The following is a 17,321-nucleotide window of genomic DNA, read 5'->3' as shown; positions in this document are numbered from 1 at the left end:
CTGGGAAATTCAAGTGGTGTTGCTCTAAACCTTCTGATTATTTCTCCCTGTTCTTCTGAACCAAACTGACAACCCAAGCAACATTTTCATTAACTCAAAATATACATACAGTTTTGCTCCCCTGAATTCACCAAGAGCAGTGTGACTAAATCATTTTGCCTTCCTATATGTGACAGAAAATACAAACCCTTGTATATTCAAAGGAATATGCAGCAATTTAGGCCATGCCTCAGCATGGTGGTGTTGGTGACATATAATTTTTGGCCCCTGCCAGTATCCAGTAGTTGTGAGTGTGTTTACAGTTCTCTGTGAGTGTACTAGCATCACCAGATCATTTGATATTCATGCAGCTATGGAGTCTGATTGTAATTCTGTATAAGCTCTCCCCACCAAAACGGGTATCTCATAAGCCTCATTAATTCTGCATTAAGCATATAATGGCTGCATGGAGAAAATTGGACTGTAATGTGTTTGCCTGCATCAGATTAAATTACACACATCATCTTCTAGACGAGGCCCAAATATATATTTTGCTTGAAATGCCAATAGATATCTTAAAACATACCAAGAAGTTAAAAAGCTTTTACAATACAAGATCCAGCTACTTATTCCACATATACAAAAACACAGCTAGAGAAATACAATTCCGTTGTCAATGCTGAATTATGAGGACAGTCTAAAAAAATAGAAAAACTCTGATACCTGGACATCAACTCAGAATGTAACACTGCATAACGTGGCAAGATGAGCACCCAGTTAAAATGGGAAATCCCCAGCATGAGAAGCATAAGGGGATCCAGTAAGTGTGATGAAAATAGATGGATACTGCATCAAAAACATGCATACAATCTCCATGGTCATTCAGTATGCTAGTGATGGTCTAAACAGTGATCTAACACAAGAGTGAGACAGTGCTTCCAAATAAAACCAAGTAACTACATATTGATTAAATTTTCTGATGCAGCAAAATGAGGACACAGAGCCATCTCTGGGTTCTGGAGCTGTTTCAGGATCTGCTTGTGAAATTTCTCTCTGACACGATTGAACTCCATTATGTCCAGAGGATCCTCTTCAACCCAGAACTTGTGGAATTCATGCATTAAGTAGCCTACAAAATAAGGAAAAAGTAAAAGATATAAACTGTACACAAAGATCACCTACAACTTTAGAAAAACTGGCAATTGACAACTATAATTTACAGAGAATCCTGGTCACTGAGGTATGACACATCACAACACTGTGCAAAGGTAAGACTAAACCCATTTTGGGCAAACCTCAAATTTGATGAACTTCTCACAATAAACATCGGCAGTTACTAGGTGTCTTGACATATGGATATATGAAATAAAATGTTAAACTGGCAAGTATAAAAGCAGGATAGGATGCTGCTGACACTGCTCCACCAGTCTTTTGTTTATATTCAAGTTCAAATATTGCTTACTCTCCACTAAAAACACACATATTCATAGCTAATGTAACAGTTACCATCATGTCTTTTTATATTAACACTTCTTCCTCATGAGCAATTTCACCCTGTGTGTGAATGACTTTGCTGGATGTGTTTCATGCTTATGCTTACAATTCTGAAAAGATGAATTAAGGTGATATACAGAACCACTAACTTTAGCAAGACAAAGAAAGAAAGAAGAAAAAGAAAAAAGAAAGAAGCTTGATTATTGAGTTTAATGCACAGGCTCTGACTAAGGCTTTTACCCTCTCAGTTCTCGGACCATTTCAATCCCTCCGTGAACTGAAAGAGTTTCACTGACAAGAAAAAACACTACCTCCAGCATTAGGTCTTCTACAAGGATGCACACTAGGTCTGTTTTGTAGAAGGGATGCTTGAATTTAGAGGAAAGAGCTGAAAACATTATTTTGAGGGGGGACAACTCTGCTGAAGGGTGGGGGGGTAATAGTTGATTGTGGACACAGATATCTTGAGACAGTTGGATTTATGGGGAAGCAATCTCCAGAAGCTCTTTGAAGTACCTTTAGTTTCTTCTTACAAAACTGGTCATTTAAAATCAGGGACAGGTCACTTGTTCAGACACAAAGGTTTTGTTGTTTTGGGGTTTTTTTTGTGTGTACATTTCAGTTTTGTTTTACCTCTTAGTTTGATAGTAGCATCCATCGTAAATAAGAATTGAATACAAGCATCCTAAAGGTGGGAGAGCAAGACTAGAATGACAATGTCTGCTGTGTTACAAAATTATTGTTATTTTTCTAGAAAGTTGGGGTAGTACAACAATGTCAGCAGGAGTACAAATGATGCATTTCCCACCCACTCCCCACTTACAGAATGTCTGCTGAAAGTGAGTTAATGTTGGTGCTTCTGGTGCAACGTTGTAGAAATGAGTTTTCAGAGCTCCACTCACAAGCAGGTTGTATGCGAGGTCTGTTATGTTAATGCCCACAATAGCAAAGGAGTAACTGTAAGAAAAAGAAGCAACAATATTTGTTGAGAGTTTGTCTGTTTTCAGTAGACTATAAAAACCACTGATGACACTGACACTGCAGATTTTGTGTGCTATTGAGGCATATTAATTATGTCGTTCGTGAGCTTCCAAGGTGAAGGGGTGCAAGACAAGAGAAATACTTATCCTGCCTTTTTTGTACTCTAATGGCAGTGTTTCCCTTGTGAAACATATGGTCAGAGTGAAAACTAGAAGTTCCTCTCCGTGCCAGCATTTCCAGTGGAACAGCACAGATTCATGCCTAGGGTACACAAACAATCTCTGTGCCCCTGCATTCGCTCTGACACAGGGCAAGCACTCCACATAGTGGCTGTGCCTGCAGGGTGACCCATCATTTGCTATTTTAACCCATGTGCCCCACTGGAATTCACTACTGACAGCTAGGAACATCAGGTTTCAACAATCAGTCCTGTAAGGACATCCATATGGCTAAAAAGCCTGTGAAAAAAAAAATCCATCTGAGTCACCATCAATTTCTTCCTAGCAGAGAATCACATACACAGGCCAGAAAACAGGCAAAAAGCCTAAATCAAAGCATGCTGGAAACAGAAAGAAGTCAGACTCATGAAGAAAACTCCTGTCCTGCTAAGAGATATCAATAAGGGAAGGATATTTAAGGCACAACAGAACTCAAGATATTGGAAATAATTTCTGAATTTGTGAGCCTGTTGAATGAAGCACTTGACATTTCTTGGGAAACAGTCACTGCCAGAAAAACATATCATGTCCTATACTGACATGTAGTGATAAAACCAAACTTGTTTAATCATTCAGTGACATTTTTTTTTCCTTTCTCCTCCAAATACAGCTGTCTTCATAAACTGACTGGGGTATCTTTCAGTTTTCTCTGTCAAACCAACCAAAATATCTTCCCTTTAACATTTGACATGTTTCAGGAGGAAATAAAAAATAACAGAAGTCCAGAAGTTAACTCCAATGTGAGGCCTAATGGTTAAGTCTCACAGAAAAAATAATTATGGGCCTTAAAATGCTGTATTACAGACTTTCAGATACACTCATAAGGAACATCGAGTTCTATACTCATGAATAATGCAGCTATACCAAACCTACTGCTTCAGAAAAAATAATCTCACTACTATTTCTTCCCTATTATATTTTCCTGAAAGCAGATCAGAACCTGGCTCTGACAGCAAGAACTGATCACATTATGTGTTAAGAAGAATTAAACAGGTTGTCATCACTGTACTATTCATAGCATACAGAGGAAACTTCTCCTTGCTACACTCTTTATTTTTTTTTCTCCTAAGTCATTGCAGAATGCTTTTCCTATGATATTTGATCAAAATCAAGCCGTGGTTAAGACAATAAATGTTGTATGTACACTGAAATTTCCTTTAAAAAGTAACCAGGAAACACCTTTTTCCCCTCAAACACACAGCAGCATCACTGTTAATGGTTGTGTTTGTGGTAACTTCAAGAAGACTTTAAAACTTACCCGATTGCCTTATCAAACTTTTTCTTCTCCCATTCCGCTTTGCTCAATTGGCTGAAGGGGGAAAAAAAAGAATAAACTAAAATCCAGATATTGCCAGGCATTGCTGACTGACAAATATTTTCTTTGATATTATAACATTGACTGAACACTGTTATTTTTACCTCCATTGATACAGATAATCGCATTTAACTCTCCTCCTTACTGAATGGATCGGTATAAAAAGATTTTAAGTGGCTAACTGGCTTTATAGCACTGATGATAAAGTATGCACCTACATCAGTGCTCTCAGTAAAAAACAATTAATTTCTACATATACCACAAAGATGATCCACTTAATTATGTCTGAGCTATATAAACAGTTAAAATATTACATTTCTTTTAACTAATAAAAGATAGTTTCAGCCTTTTGTGTTTTCAAAGATATACGTCACATCACTGGAGGCATGATTCACCTGATGCAGCAAGCGAGAAAAATACTTCTCTGATAGAAAGTTTTTATTTCCAGCCATATCAGAAACCATTCAACAGCCAAAAATAAGGAACAGTATTTCCTACTATTTGGCACAATAATATAGAGTGTTTCAAGGACACAGAGGGTCCCTCCCTTAAAACAAATTTAGGCAGGAATAGATTGATTTTTAAATTAAGGTTCAGCTGTTCAGTACCACTGTCATTTAAAAGAGCTGTGACATGCCACCAGTCAGTTGACATCCCATTAATCAGGCTTTAATCTGTTCAAACAGGAGAGGAAACAAAACCAGGCACAGAACCAACTAACCAGTGGGCTAAAACTTAGACATGCCTGTGAGAGTTTTGTCTTGCTAAGACTCATCAGAGATTGCAAGATTTAGATCCCAAATTGTAGGCAGCTCTGTGTGAAAGCACTGTTCTTGGACTATGCTTGAACTACAATAAGCGTATGTATTACACTAAAAACAATCCCCTGGGCTTCATGTAATTAAAGTATTTGAAAACTGTTGCCATTTAATATGCTAACAGGTTCACACCCATCCTGACCCAAGTGTTACCAGGTGGCATGTGTGAGGACAAAAGTTCACCTCCTACATGGTTAAGCATAGAGGAATACATCCATCTTCACTCATTCTCTAAAATTTTAACCATCTTTGTAGGCTGTGGTGTAACATCAGTTAAAAAAAACCCCAAGCAAACATTGAGTAACAAAGATGGCACATGTAGGATGTGGACTAGCAATGCAGTTCAACAGAACCAGAAATTACATTGATCATGATCACAACAGAAACCAGCACGGCTGCTAAGCAACCAGCATGCCAGGAAGAACACCACAGGCACCACAAGCAGCATCTATCTTCTACTAAATGCTCTTTCAAGGGATAGAGATTGCACATGCTCACACAACACTCCAAGATGGTGCTTGGTAATCAAATATGTAAGCAAAAAACATCAACATGTTCCAAGCATTGTTTGTCACAGAATTTGACCACAAAATACTGAGAAAATCAAAAAGCTTCACAGGATTCAGATGTGGACCTGCTATATGGATATTTAGCAGTTTCGGCAGAAGACAAGTGTTTTTTAAGGCAATTGATTACTGTTGAATTAGTTAAGAGGCATCTTTTCTCCCCTCCACTCCCAACAACTATGGAATAGATCTTCTGTTCATAAGTCTTTCACAATACAACTATATTTTTTTTTCCCAATTGAAGGTACCTGATCTTTCAACAATCAAGACACTGGACTACCCAGATTAGATCCATCATTTGTCAAGGTAGACCAAGTATATGACTATAAATAAAGTTTTACAACGTTCCAAACTGCAGTATGGCTTGATCTTTATTTATATGTAGGGTCTCAGAAAATCAAGAGAAAAGAAAAAAAAATACCTTAGTTCCTTCTTAGTGATTTCCCTTCATTATGAAAAAAAGACAAAAGAATTAAAAGAAAGATAAATAAAAACCACAAAAATCACTTGAAATTAAAAGTACAAGTGAAAGCATTTAACGCTACACTTAACTATTTCTAAAATTCAGTATACAAGTTTGCCTCTTGGACTTGATCAGTTTTCAGTGTCAGTATCTGAAAACAGACAGCATGTGGCAATATCCAAGCATATGCCCAATGAAAAAAGAACCACCAATCCAGCCCCCTCCCCCAATCACAATCCAGCAGTGTGTGCTCTCAAGTTATTACTTCTGGCCACAAATATTACCTGTATTTAGGCTGCAGAGAATCAGACAAAACTTGCTGAGCTATCTCAGTGTCCCATTCAGCAAAATACCTGCAAACATATACGTTCAGGATGAATTGTTAAAGAAACAACAACAAAAAAAAAAAGCATCCTAAAGTCATACTAAGTTGACTTTTAAAGGCGCTATGCAGTATGAGTAGCATTTAACATGTTAAATTCATTAAGCTACCACTCAGACCCCTAAAACATAATCTGAGGCTGCATTTATCTTCTAAGTGCAACAAGCACTTAATGAATGTGCAGTACCAGAGTCTGCTTTCTACCTGCCCTACAGTTGCCAATTGCTTAAAGCATGTCAGCTGCTGAACTCAAGGAAGCAGTTCAGGCTTCTTGATCTGGCAGATTCATTAACCAAGACAAGAGTCACCACAGGAAACTAAGAAAGGAAGTATATGGTAGGGATTAATCTGGAATAAAAGTTCAAAGCCAGAGTCCAGATTCTCAACTGAGCTTTGCTAAAGAATGACATATGGACAGTGGATGGTTTATGTCCTTCAATGACAGAACAGGAGGGGTTGGAAAGGATCTCAAGCTGTAAAACAGAACATCTTTATTTTTTTCCCCCTCATGGAGAGTGGTTATTTTGCCAAATGTTTCTAAGTTATGTAACTACCTGCAGTAGATACAAGAGCTGGAGGAAGTAACAGCCATTGGTCGGTTCCCAAATTACCAACCACAAATACAGTACCAACACCTGGTGTGCATGGGGCAGAAGGGAAAAATGATGTAAGCTCACTGCTTCGACTGTTGACAGAAATCCAAGTAGTCCAACTAGAGAAGCCTGCCATAAGAAGCTGCATTTCAAGTGTTTTGCCTAAGAATTCAGCATGAAATTCCCAAATAAGAAAGCTGAGCAGCAGCATATCCTCCCATCCACCCACTTCCAGGGCATTTTGTTTAGAGAGATTTAGGTATTGGTGAAAATAGACTTACAGTTTCTTCCTTGGGGAAAGAGAGTGCTAACTTAGTGTGTCACAGAGACACTAAAAAAATAAAAAGGCTTAAGCAAGTGGTATTACTGAGCTGAATTAGGAATACTAAAGAAAAGTAGACCCCTCTGAGATGAAAAACCCCCCAAAAACTGGGCTAACAAGTTGTTCCAGTTGTTTATATTCAGTCCCTAACACTTTTATAAGTTATTCCCACAGACTTGCCCAAAATCTGCAAATAATACTGCTTTTCATAACTTCAAACACACATAAATCCATCTTCAGAGAAACATACTTACGCCAAGTTATATAAGCCCAGGAGACCCATCCCTCTGAAGTCTGTTTTAGGATCGTCACCTTGGAAACCAATTTCACACCACTGCTTCGAAATCCGAGCTTTCAGTGGTGAATTTGGCTTCAAGCATTTCCACAACTAGGAAGAACACACATAAAACATAATTAAACTTCCACAGCTTTTTGTTCTTCTGAAATGCACCTAAGTTTTGATGTAACATTGTGTTGATGGGATAACAATGCGGTAAACATCAAATCAAATTCCTAGGGGGCAAGGGGGAAATCCCAAACCACTTCTCAGTATTGCAGACATTTCAGCCCTACAAGGCCCTTCTGACCTTAGCAGCAGCTGCTGTAATGGCTTGTACAAGTACTCATTTTGTTCGCACTTTGTGCATCTGCCTTCATAAGCACAGAGACAGGAGTAAGCCGGAGTTTGGCTGTAAATCACTGACAGAGCGGGAGGCAATCAGCCCTCAGGTCCCTGAGGCTTTGCAGCAATCTTTTCTCTGGCATCTTTTGCAAGTCTCTGGAAAGGCTATAAATCAAGAGGACCGACCCAGCTACCACAGTGCTGGAAAGTAAAATTGGACAACATAAATAAATTTGAAACAATCCATACAGGAGTATCATGTGCCACCTTCATATTTAAGTAACAGGTGAATCATTCATTGATCTCACATTAAAAAAAAAAAAGGACAAAGTGATTTAGTAAGCCAGATCCTCAGCCAGAACAAATCCACTTAGCTGCACTGGTTCAGCAACTTTAGTGCCTAAATATCATGTTACTAGGCACCTAAGAGCAGACTAAATTGACATGTCCGGCAAACACATACCTTTCTGCACACCTCTCAACCTATTACATACTCACCCATTCTAAAGCGTATTAAGAAATCACATGTTTTCCATAAGCACCAAGAAATGCACTTAGACAAAGACCACCCAAGACAAAGAGCTGTATGTACATTTCCCAAATAAACCTCCCTGAAATGGTATTAATTTTAGCAACTCTAACTGCCTTTAACATGAAGTACCTTAGGAAAGTCAAAGCTTCAATTATTTCACTTTGTAATGACTGCATAAAGCATCATTGTTTAAATCATATTTGCTACCTTTCTTTTTCATCCATCAACAGTAAATACAGTATTATTTATTAGTTCAATCACATTAAGTTAATCTTGCTCTCATTCAGAAGATACCCTCCTGGTAAGCATGAATAAATGATAGACATCAGGAACTTGAATTACCCGTTGCACAGATCACTTAGCAGAATACCTAGGAGGAATGAAAACCAAGTAGTCTATTCTTCCTCAGCGTGGGTTGGAAATCAAATTAAACCTTTGCACATATTTCCATTTGACATGAGAACCAGCAAAAGCAAAATGTCTGCTGTAAACAAGTGCTAATATACAGCTTACGTGAGAAGCAGATGGTAAAACTGATACTTCCTTTAACATTACACACTTTATAGCGTAAGCTGCCCAGTTTAATATCCCCTCAGACAAACGCTCACTTTGCATTCTACTTTTATTCTCATGCAGTTATATTTTTAAAGCACTTATGTGACTAGACATCATTACTGACATGATTCTAAGAGCCAGGACCTTACCCTCACTGGCTGGGTAGTCAGGAACGAGACTGCAGCCAGCAACTTGGTTATTCTCAACGATGATCCCATCCTCAGACCCAACTTCTTGCTCTCCATGCAATATGGATTTCCAGTGTATTTAAGAGTGCTTTTCTGGACCCTCATTAAACCTGCAACCAGGTATCTGCTATTTTCAAGGATCAAGGTTGTAGGCTGGCATCTGGATCTCCCACCTTTAAGACACAGGCTTCCTCACAGGGTAAATCTGTGTCTCCTTTTAGTTAAAAGGCAATTCTGCTCTCAGAAATGTGAGCATTTGGCTATACAGGAGCAAAACTTGAACAAGACTCTATCGATCTGGATCATCCTACCTGGTGGCTAGAGCACTCCTTCAGAAGCAGCTCTGTATTTTGGCTCCTCCTGAGCAAGATTCCCACATCCCAGCAAAGAGACAGTCTTAAAGACACCTTTCCAGAAACCTACAGGAACTCTGTGACATTTGAGGCACTTTTCTGAAACACTTTCATCTGTAAGTGCTGATTATATAAGATGTCTACTGGGATTTCTGCAAGTACCTGGAAACCCAAGTAACTAAGGTAACATTTCCAGAAGTTCCCACTATAACTGGTGTAAAGCACTAAACTGAAAACTAGAGTGTGCTATAAAAATCCCATGGAGGCAGAAGCACAGGGAGTGTTTACATCTTCAATATTTTTGTTTCAAATACTTTTAAAAAGCTTCAGACAGGTGGTATGTTGGTTTTATAAGATCTCTGAAAATTCTCTGAGAAGACATTTTGCTTGTAGACAAGCTCATTATCACTAGTCTATATTTCTTGTAATTTCTCCAAAGCAGCTTGTATTATCTAGTCAGAAACAGGTTCTGAAGAATAACTGAGGCTTGCTATCCAACTATTTTCCAGAATTATTTCTTAATTCTCTCACCAATTCCTTTCTAATATAAGAGCTCTTTAGCAATCTTTCTGCTTATAGCATCAAGATCATCTTCCTGCAAAAAATAGTTTTAACATCTGTTCCAGTGTGAGGCTTTCCTGAAAGCACAAAGTAAGTAAAACCCACTGGAATGGTTTTCATCACTCTGTATGTACTATCTAAAGAGTTGTTTCATTTTGTTTTAACTTGAATTTTGTTTTAATTTGAAAGGATGTTTAGTAATTATAAATGTGTAAGTTATCATCTCCCACTCTTCCATCCCACACAATGAAAGTTTGAGGTTTGTCATTGGCAAACACAATGTTTAAAAAAAATATAAGAAATGGAAGACGAAAGATGTTTATTCTGGTTAAGAAAGAAAAATTCCCTTCTCATGTTGAGGAAAGGTGTACTGAAATAGCAGAGCTGTTATCTGCAGTAAGAGCTGGGTATCCAGTGACTAGACGTACTCCAGTGAACAGACACACATTTATCAACCAGGGAGCGAGCTGCGTGCTTGGCAGGCCTTACACCCAGACCAGATTAATCTCCTGTGTAGCCTTATCTTAAAACAGGACATGATGGAAGATGGCAACAATACCTCTCCATGTTTCAAAGAGGTCTATAAACTGGGCCATTTGTAGCTGACTTGAATAAAGGATGCCTTCTAAGTACTTCTTAAGCACCCACCTTCAGAAGCATTTCCTCATGTTGCGGGTTTTCTGAATCATACGGTGCTCGGCGCAGCTTTTCAACCTCTGCAATTAGATTTCTGTACCCCACAATCTGCAGCAGACAGGCCTGAAGAGATACTCCCAACCTGAGGCAAGGGAAAGGAGCAACATAATCCAACTCAATCATACATAGCCCTGAAATAGCAATACCATGTACATACCTGTTTGATTCACACAATTAATGTTTCATCAATGAAATAATAGTCTAATACTAATTACAATGGGAGAATTTCCAAGAGATCAATACTGCGTTAAACAAGGCCTTGTGAAATATAGTCTTTAACGTATTCCTTCGATAATCCTTCGATAAGCTTTTTTAAAAGTTTGAACAGTGAATTTTCACATTGAAATCTCATTATAACTATGCACAGCAGCATTGAATGCCTGCATCAAGCAGATCACAGAATCTTTCTCCTCATTCAAATGACAGCTTCTCAAACAATGCCCTGAGACCAGAGATGTGAATTTAAAAGAGAATGAGGGGGAGAGGAAACTCAGCAAAAAGCTAAAAATACTCATTTTGCTTTCATGCCACAAAAGCTAGCATAAAGAAGCCAAAACCCTGAATAGAGTTCAAAGATCTGCCTCTAGCCAGCTTTTCTTTTCCTCATGTTACAAATCACCATAGTATGTCTCTCCATTATAATGCACATTTTACATTTCCTGAAGAATTAAGAACTCACTCCACAAACCAAAATACCAAACCAAAAAAAACCCCAAACTCCAAAACAAAACAACAACAAAAAAATATCCCCAAACAACCCACCAAAGCCATGTCTCCCAAGGCTTTAAGTTATAGCAGCTTATTGAGTTTTAGGTTAAGATTTTAGAATGTTAAATACAAGTTACCCAGTACAACTGCCACACTCAAAAAAGATTTAATGATAGCTAGGAATAAACTATTTAATTTTTAATAATGTCTGAAATTACTCAAATTCTTAGCATGAATTTGGAGGGCACAGCTAAATCTGTACTCTCATCCCTCCATGGAACATACATTGCACTGATATTAAGCTGCACATGTTCCTCATCTGTCTTGTTTGATATACTGAAACATTTTGCTTATTGCAGAATACTGTTAAATTTCCTGAGCAGAAGGATTTTCACTGCTTAACTTTTGAGATTAATCTACAGAATCAGAGATGTCATCGTTAGGCCATTCCTCTTGCTGCAATTTCATGCTATAACTCTTTCAGAATAACCTACACAGTGTTTTCCCTCCTTCACTGTTTGTTTTTCTTTTTTTCACATGCTTCACTTGCTATACCCTACAGTTTTACAGAAAGGCTGAATTTCAAAGAAAGCTGAAAAGCCTGATAAGACTTTATGTGAATTGCTATAGTGCATCACTAAAACACAGCCATAATGTTTTTAACTAGTCTATAATCTCAGAGTACTTTATGGCAGAACACCACAGGCAGTGGCAAAGCAGAGCAATTTTATATTAAAAAAAATCCAATCTATTTTAAAGTTCAAAGTTGTACAACGTACACAAAGCAAATCACATTTCCACTTCATCTAAAGCCAGTCAAATGCTCCATGCAATGTTCTTTGGGTGGGTGTAATTGTTTTCTCCACTCTACTTTTCATTAAGCTTTTGATCTCCTCCCTGCCAGACAGAGGAGAGATGTGAGCTGCTGATGCCCCAAGTCTCTCCTTTCTGCCATCCTTGTGCAGGTGGTGGCAATTCTCAGATGGATAAGAGACCCAAATTCAGAGTATTTCATGGCTGCTTGTGTAGTTAATGTAGACTGCATGTGCCACCACTGAGTTATTCACTCTACTTGCTCCTATCACTCAATATACATGCTTATCTCAGAAGCATGGATAAAGAGAAATCACTCTGGAGAAGTGGAGACTGAGGAGGGATCATTTGTAAGTATATAAATGGTGGATGTCAGGAGGCTGGGACATCCCTTTTTTTCTATTGTATCTAGCAACAGGACAAGGGGTAACGGAATGAAGCCAGAACACAAAAAGTTCCATTTAAACATAAGAAAATCTATTTCACTGTGAGGTTAAGGGAGCCCTGGCACAGGCTGCCGAGGAAAGGTGTGGAGTCTCCTTCTCTGGAGGTCTTCAAGACCCATCTGGACACATTCCTGTGTGACCTTATCTAGGTGGACCTACTTCTGCAGGTGGGTTGGACTAGATGATCTCTAAACATCCCTTCTAATGCCTACTATTCTATGATTCTCCTCTTCAGGTCACTGCAGCTCACAGCCTTCAAGAATAGCACAGTGCAAACACCCTGGGATGCTAGTTCAGCTCTGAAAAGATGCTACATTAACAAAAAAGACTGCGTACAGATTTGCAGAAAACACATATAGCATGACACACATCCCCTTGTCCTTATCCTAGAGGATTTCAAGTCTCTACTATGCAAGGGAAGGCCAAAGCTGGTGGACAAGACAGTTTGGATGCAGGGGTTTTTTATTTTCAAGAGTATGCAAGCTAATAGATTTTCCTTAATCCTGTCTAAAGAAATAGGCTGACCTGTTTTTGCTAAAATACATCCAGAAAACTTTAGTATAAGTGGTTCATGTGCAAAAACTTCAGTGAAAGACCTTAAAGTTTATTAGAACTATAATTGATATATTATTATAAAAAGTAATTTAGTAGCTGGATGTGTTTCTATCTATGTGGTATCACCTTGTATATCCCAGCCTCCTATTCCTTGCTGTTTGGAAAATATAGCTCACCAAAGGCAGGGAGACAGGGATGAAAGGGTTCTAGTCCAAAAGCAATTAAGCATTTCTTCTCTGCTAACCACATGAACACCACCTGAATTAAACAAAAAATATTTCAGGTTTTTGTTGTGAGATTTTTTTGTGTTGGTTTTGGGTTTCTTTTTGTTTTTTGTTGTTGTTTTGCTTTGTTTGTTTGTTTGAGGTGGGGTGTGTACCTGTGTCCTATTTTTAAATATTTGGACCAGATCACTCAAAATGTAATTTAAGGATGATTAAGATCTGATCCAACCAAGCAGAAATCATTTGCACCTCTCCTTGCTCTCTCTTCTGGAAGACAGCATTTCTTAAGAGCCCAAAGGCAATGCCATGAGAAGAATCAGATGGCGATCTCTAGTATCATGCAAAACACTAATGAATTCTGTAGGTTTTTTTCTTGGAATTATTCCACTCAGTTACCCAAGGGTCCGACACTAAGAAGTGAGTACTTGAGTCAGCCTGGTTGCTAACGCTGCAATTACTGACGTCCCCAGGCCGGTCTCGGAGCTGTACACATTTACACTCTGCAGTTTTTCCTCATGTCACCTTCACTGATTTTACCATCACAATTTTTTTTTTTTTCTGAAGTTTTAGCTATCAGCATCCTGTGCAACACAAGAGTATCAGACCTGTGACACCCTGCTCAGATGGGCAGCGTCTCAGCGAGGCCCAATATCTACTTGTGGCAATTGCTCTTTAATTGCCCTCCTTCTGACAGCCATAGGGGCAAGGCCCCTGTGAAGACACACCTTGGAAACACTCTGGGATCACTCCTAGAAAAGCTTAACAGGACATCTCATCTATGAGAATGAGGTGTTCTCCTGGTTTGGTTGTCTTACTTTCTTCCTTTCTTTAATGGTTAGGTGCTATTTTTTCAATCTAGGTGGACAGCAGTCACATCCACGACAGTTGTGACTCAAATTAGAGACTCGTTCAGTGTACTCTATGGCCTTAAAATGAGTCTTCACTGATCATAAAGACTACTCAGTTACTATCCTTTTCACTGAGGTGTCAGGGTGTGAGATTACTTCAACACTTCTCCCACTGGTTCCTGACCTAGACTATCTTGTGCCATAAACTAAGGCCTGAGAGATAAGGCAACCACAAAATTTTTATCACTTACTCTTGAAATACACACTTGTAAATTTAAAGGTTTGTTGTCAATCTCTTACTTCTAATATCTTCTAGCATTAAGAGATCAGCTATATTACATCATTTAAACTTGTGTTTGGATAATTAAAGCCAGTTTTAAATTCTAAAGCAGCATACTGTTACAACTGAATGACTTCTTCCCTACTAAAAAAGCTGCATATAGTCTCACTAAGAAGCCATAACTGACACTGTCAGGACCACCTGCCTTGGTGGTATTTTGTCCACGAGGAAGCAGTCCCCGTAAGTCATTGCATCGACAACATACTAAGACAGCATGATTCAGGAAGCAACTAGATGAAGACTCAAAACTTGCCTATTACAGTCACCATAAAATAGTGTTCATTTTTCCATCATTTTTTTGACAGCAAAGCTTAACTTCAAGTTTTATGTCGAGAGAAAGAATTCATCTTCAAATCGATACCACAAGAACTACGTAGAACCTGTTCTCTATGGACCTAGGCACGGAGGAAATCAATAATTCCCATTTGTTTTGTAAGAAAACCATGAACTTACTGTGGGTTTATATCTGGATTAATCCTTTTCAGCTCCATGATGTCATCTATTGTTTTTTCAATAGCATCAGGGTGAACACTTACTGAACTTTGCAGCCGCTAAAAGAAGTTTTAAACACATATTAATTCTCAGGGAACCTACTGATCAGTAGAAGTTAAAAATGGCAAATTTGACACAAAGCTCACAGAAGACCTAGCTCAACATACATACACAACCACCAGTCTATACAGCCCCACTGACTTGTTTCAGAGCACTGGCCCTATAAGAACTTGAGTCACTTCGCCATGCCCTTGTAGCCAGTCTATCACATTTCTGTGGCAGCTGCCAGTGAAGATGATGTGCACTGAAGCCCTTGATCAAGAAGCAGCTTCAGATCATCTGCATAATTAGGCTGGAATTCTTATCTTCATTTGAAATTTCCTATTCCAACAGGTTGCAGGAACACAACAAAATATTTTTCCTTTCTCTTGCACACCATTGCACTTTGAATACTGAACTTCCAGAGGCATCTCTACAAAGATCAACGTGCCTTCCAAAAAAAAAATAAGGAGGTTGAACTTCCTGGTGCTTTGTCTCAAAACTCCACAATTGCTTAAATGCAAGCTTGTAAATACATCTCTGCCTTTCTATTTGTGCTAAAGTACATTTGGAAGCACTATGCTAAACTATGAGCTACTTGACATTGTTTTCCATTAATGCTGAGGTAAGCTTTTCAACTGATTCTCATTCCATAGAGAAACTAACAGCTGAATGATGCTATTTAAGATACACACAAATGCTTTGTGAGAAGAATTTAGGTTAGCACAACAATGCTACAGGGAAAGGATAAAGTGACAAAGGCTTTCTCCATCAATGTATTTCAAAGGAAAGCAAAGTTTTCTGGACTCTCTAGGCACTGCTGCCTTCTGCCTCTTTTATCCCTGCTTTCCTGACAAAAAAAACAAAACAAAAACCAACTCTGCAGTGACCGACTGCAAATTACACAACTCTGAGGTAGGATGAGGAATCAAGCCAAGAAATCCCCAGTTACAACAAATTACCCTTGTCATCTTCCCTGTGGCCTGTTGGCCCCTTGATTCCTTCCGTGCTACTGCATGTCTGTCTCTGGAACACAGAACACTCTCCCTGACTTTGGTTGATCATCTGCTACTGTGGACATAAAAATCTTCTTCAGTAGAAGATGGTTATAATGTCAAAATCATGCCAAACCTTAAAGTGGTCTTTTGAAGTGAGCAAACAGCAGAACAAACCAACTGCACAGGACACCATAGAAAAGGTGACCAATCAGGTCTTTCACTCACCTTACTTTTTGAAGCTTTCAGTGATGCCTCTGTAAGAGAAGAGTATTTGAAAGCATCATGTAAGACAAGCTAAATTTATTTCCCTATACGAATGAAGTCAAACTACTTTTAGCACATGCAGAAAGGTACCAATACATGCAGAACTAAGTATTTTGGAGTTACCTATTTTCATAGTTCTGGCAGCTCCAGGTTTGGTATTGTAACAGATCCTCTGCAATTCACATTGACCTGTTAGCTTCCTGACCACAAATTTCAGGCAACGCCACAAGCATTTGCAGTAGAAGTACAGGCACACCTGGACAAACATCCTGGCAAAAGAAGAAGCCTGAAAATAAGTCTTGAGCAGAGTTTGTTTCAACAAGGTCACCCACCACCCAAACAGAAGGTACTTCCTCACATCAAATTCCAATTGCCTAAAGGCACATTCAAAGCAAAAGTAGCATTCACACTGCAAACGTTTATATTGGTGTTACATCATGCTTTTTAGTCTTAGCCAACAAAAAAAAACTACCACAATGGGAAGCCCAGAATAATACTCAGGAGTTCAGGAGTATTTCTAGAGAATTCTTTGTCCCCTTAAAAAAAAAAAAAACAAAACCACATAGTTCCTACTCATGCTTTGGGGAAACAGGACATGAGAAGGGTATACAAAACATCACTCCCTTATCATGGCTCCTGAGGATCCCAGAAGCCACTACACTCTGGCTTGCTCTGTCTCTACATTCAGCTGTTCCGAGCAGAGTGACTGGTAATCCTGACAAACATGAATCACCACTCAGGTCAGGTCCCCAAGAGTGATGAATTACCATTACAGAAACCAAAGCTTTCCTCCTTTAGGGGAGAAGGTGTTTAAGAACCTGGCTTGAGAACTGTCAGTTCCTCCCAAGACTGTTATACAGTGACAACTCTGTGCAGTTTCTCAATGAACAGAACAGACGGTAGTCCAAGAAAGCCTTTATTTAGCTACTACATCCAATTTTGAGATACAATAATAC

The 17,321-nt window shown here is 38.8% G+C and overlaps 1 protein-coding gene across 1 annotated transcript; it reads right to left on the bottom strand.

Moving 5' to 3' along the window:
- Nucleotides 1-935: 935 nt before the first annotated feature.
- Nucleotides 936-16,633, bottom strand: ELMOD1 (ELMO domain containing 1). Its single transcript, XM_062020403.1, has 10 exons — nucleotides 16,489-16,633; nucleotides 16,327-16,355; nucleotides 15,026-15,123; nucleotides 10,591-10,720; nucleotides 7,386-7,519; nucleotides 6,119-6,187; nucleotides 5,793-5,816; nucleotides 3,931-3,981; nucleotides 2,297-2,430; nucleotides 936-1,108 (listed from the first exon to the last, which is right to left on the bottom strand). Exons 1-10 carry the CDS (start codon nucleotides 16,631-16,633, stop codon nucleotides 936-938), a joined length of 987 nt encoding a protein of 328 aa, XP_061876387.1.
- Nucleotides 16,634-17,321: the final 688 nt, after the last annotated feature.

The sequence above is a fragment of the Colius striatus genome, chromosome 1 (assembly GCF_028858725.1).
Source record: "Colius striatus isolate bColStr4 chromosome 1, bColStr4.1.hap1, whole genome shotgun sequence".
NCBI classification, from domain to species: domain Eukaryota; kingdom Metazoa; phylum Chordata; class Aves; order Coliiformes; family Coliidae; genus Colius; species Colius striatus.
The sequence above is the reverse complement of the archived record's forward strand: the minus strand, read 5'-3'. Positions and strand labels throughout refer to the sequence as shown.

Excerpts from the sequence above, each read along its gene's own strand:
- ELMOD1 (XM_062020403.1), bottom strand. The coding sequence starts at position 16,633 with ATGTTTGTCCAGGTGTGCCTGTACTTCTACTGCAAATGCTTGTGGCGT. Across the intron at positions 16,356-16,488 it reads TGCCAGAACTATGAAAATAG|AGGCATCACTGAAAGCTTCA; the intron begins GTAACTCCAAAA and ends CTTCTCTTACAG. Across the intron at positions 6,188-7,385 it reads CTGGGCTTATATAACTTGGC|GTATTTTGCTGAATGGGACA; the intron begins GTAAGTATGTTT and ends ATATGTTTGCAG.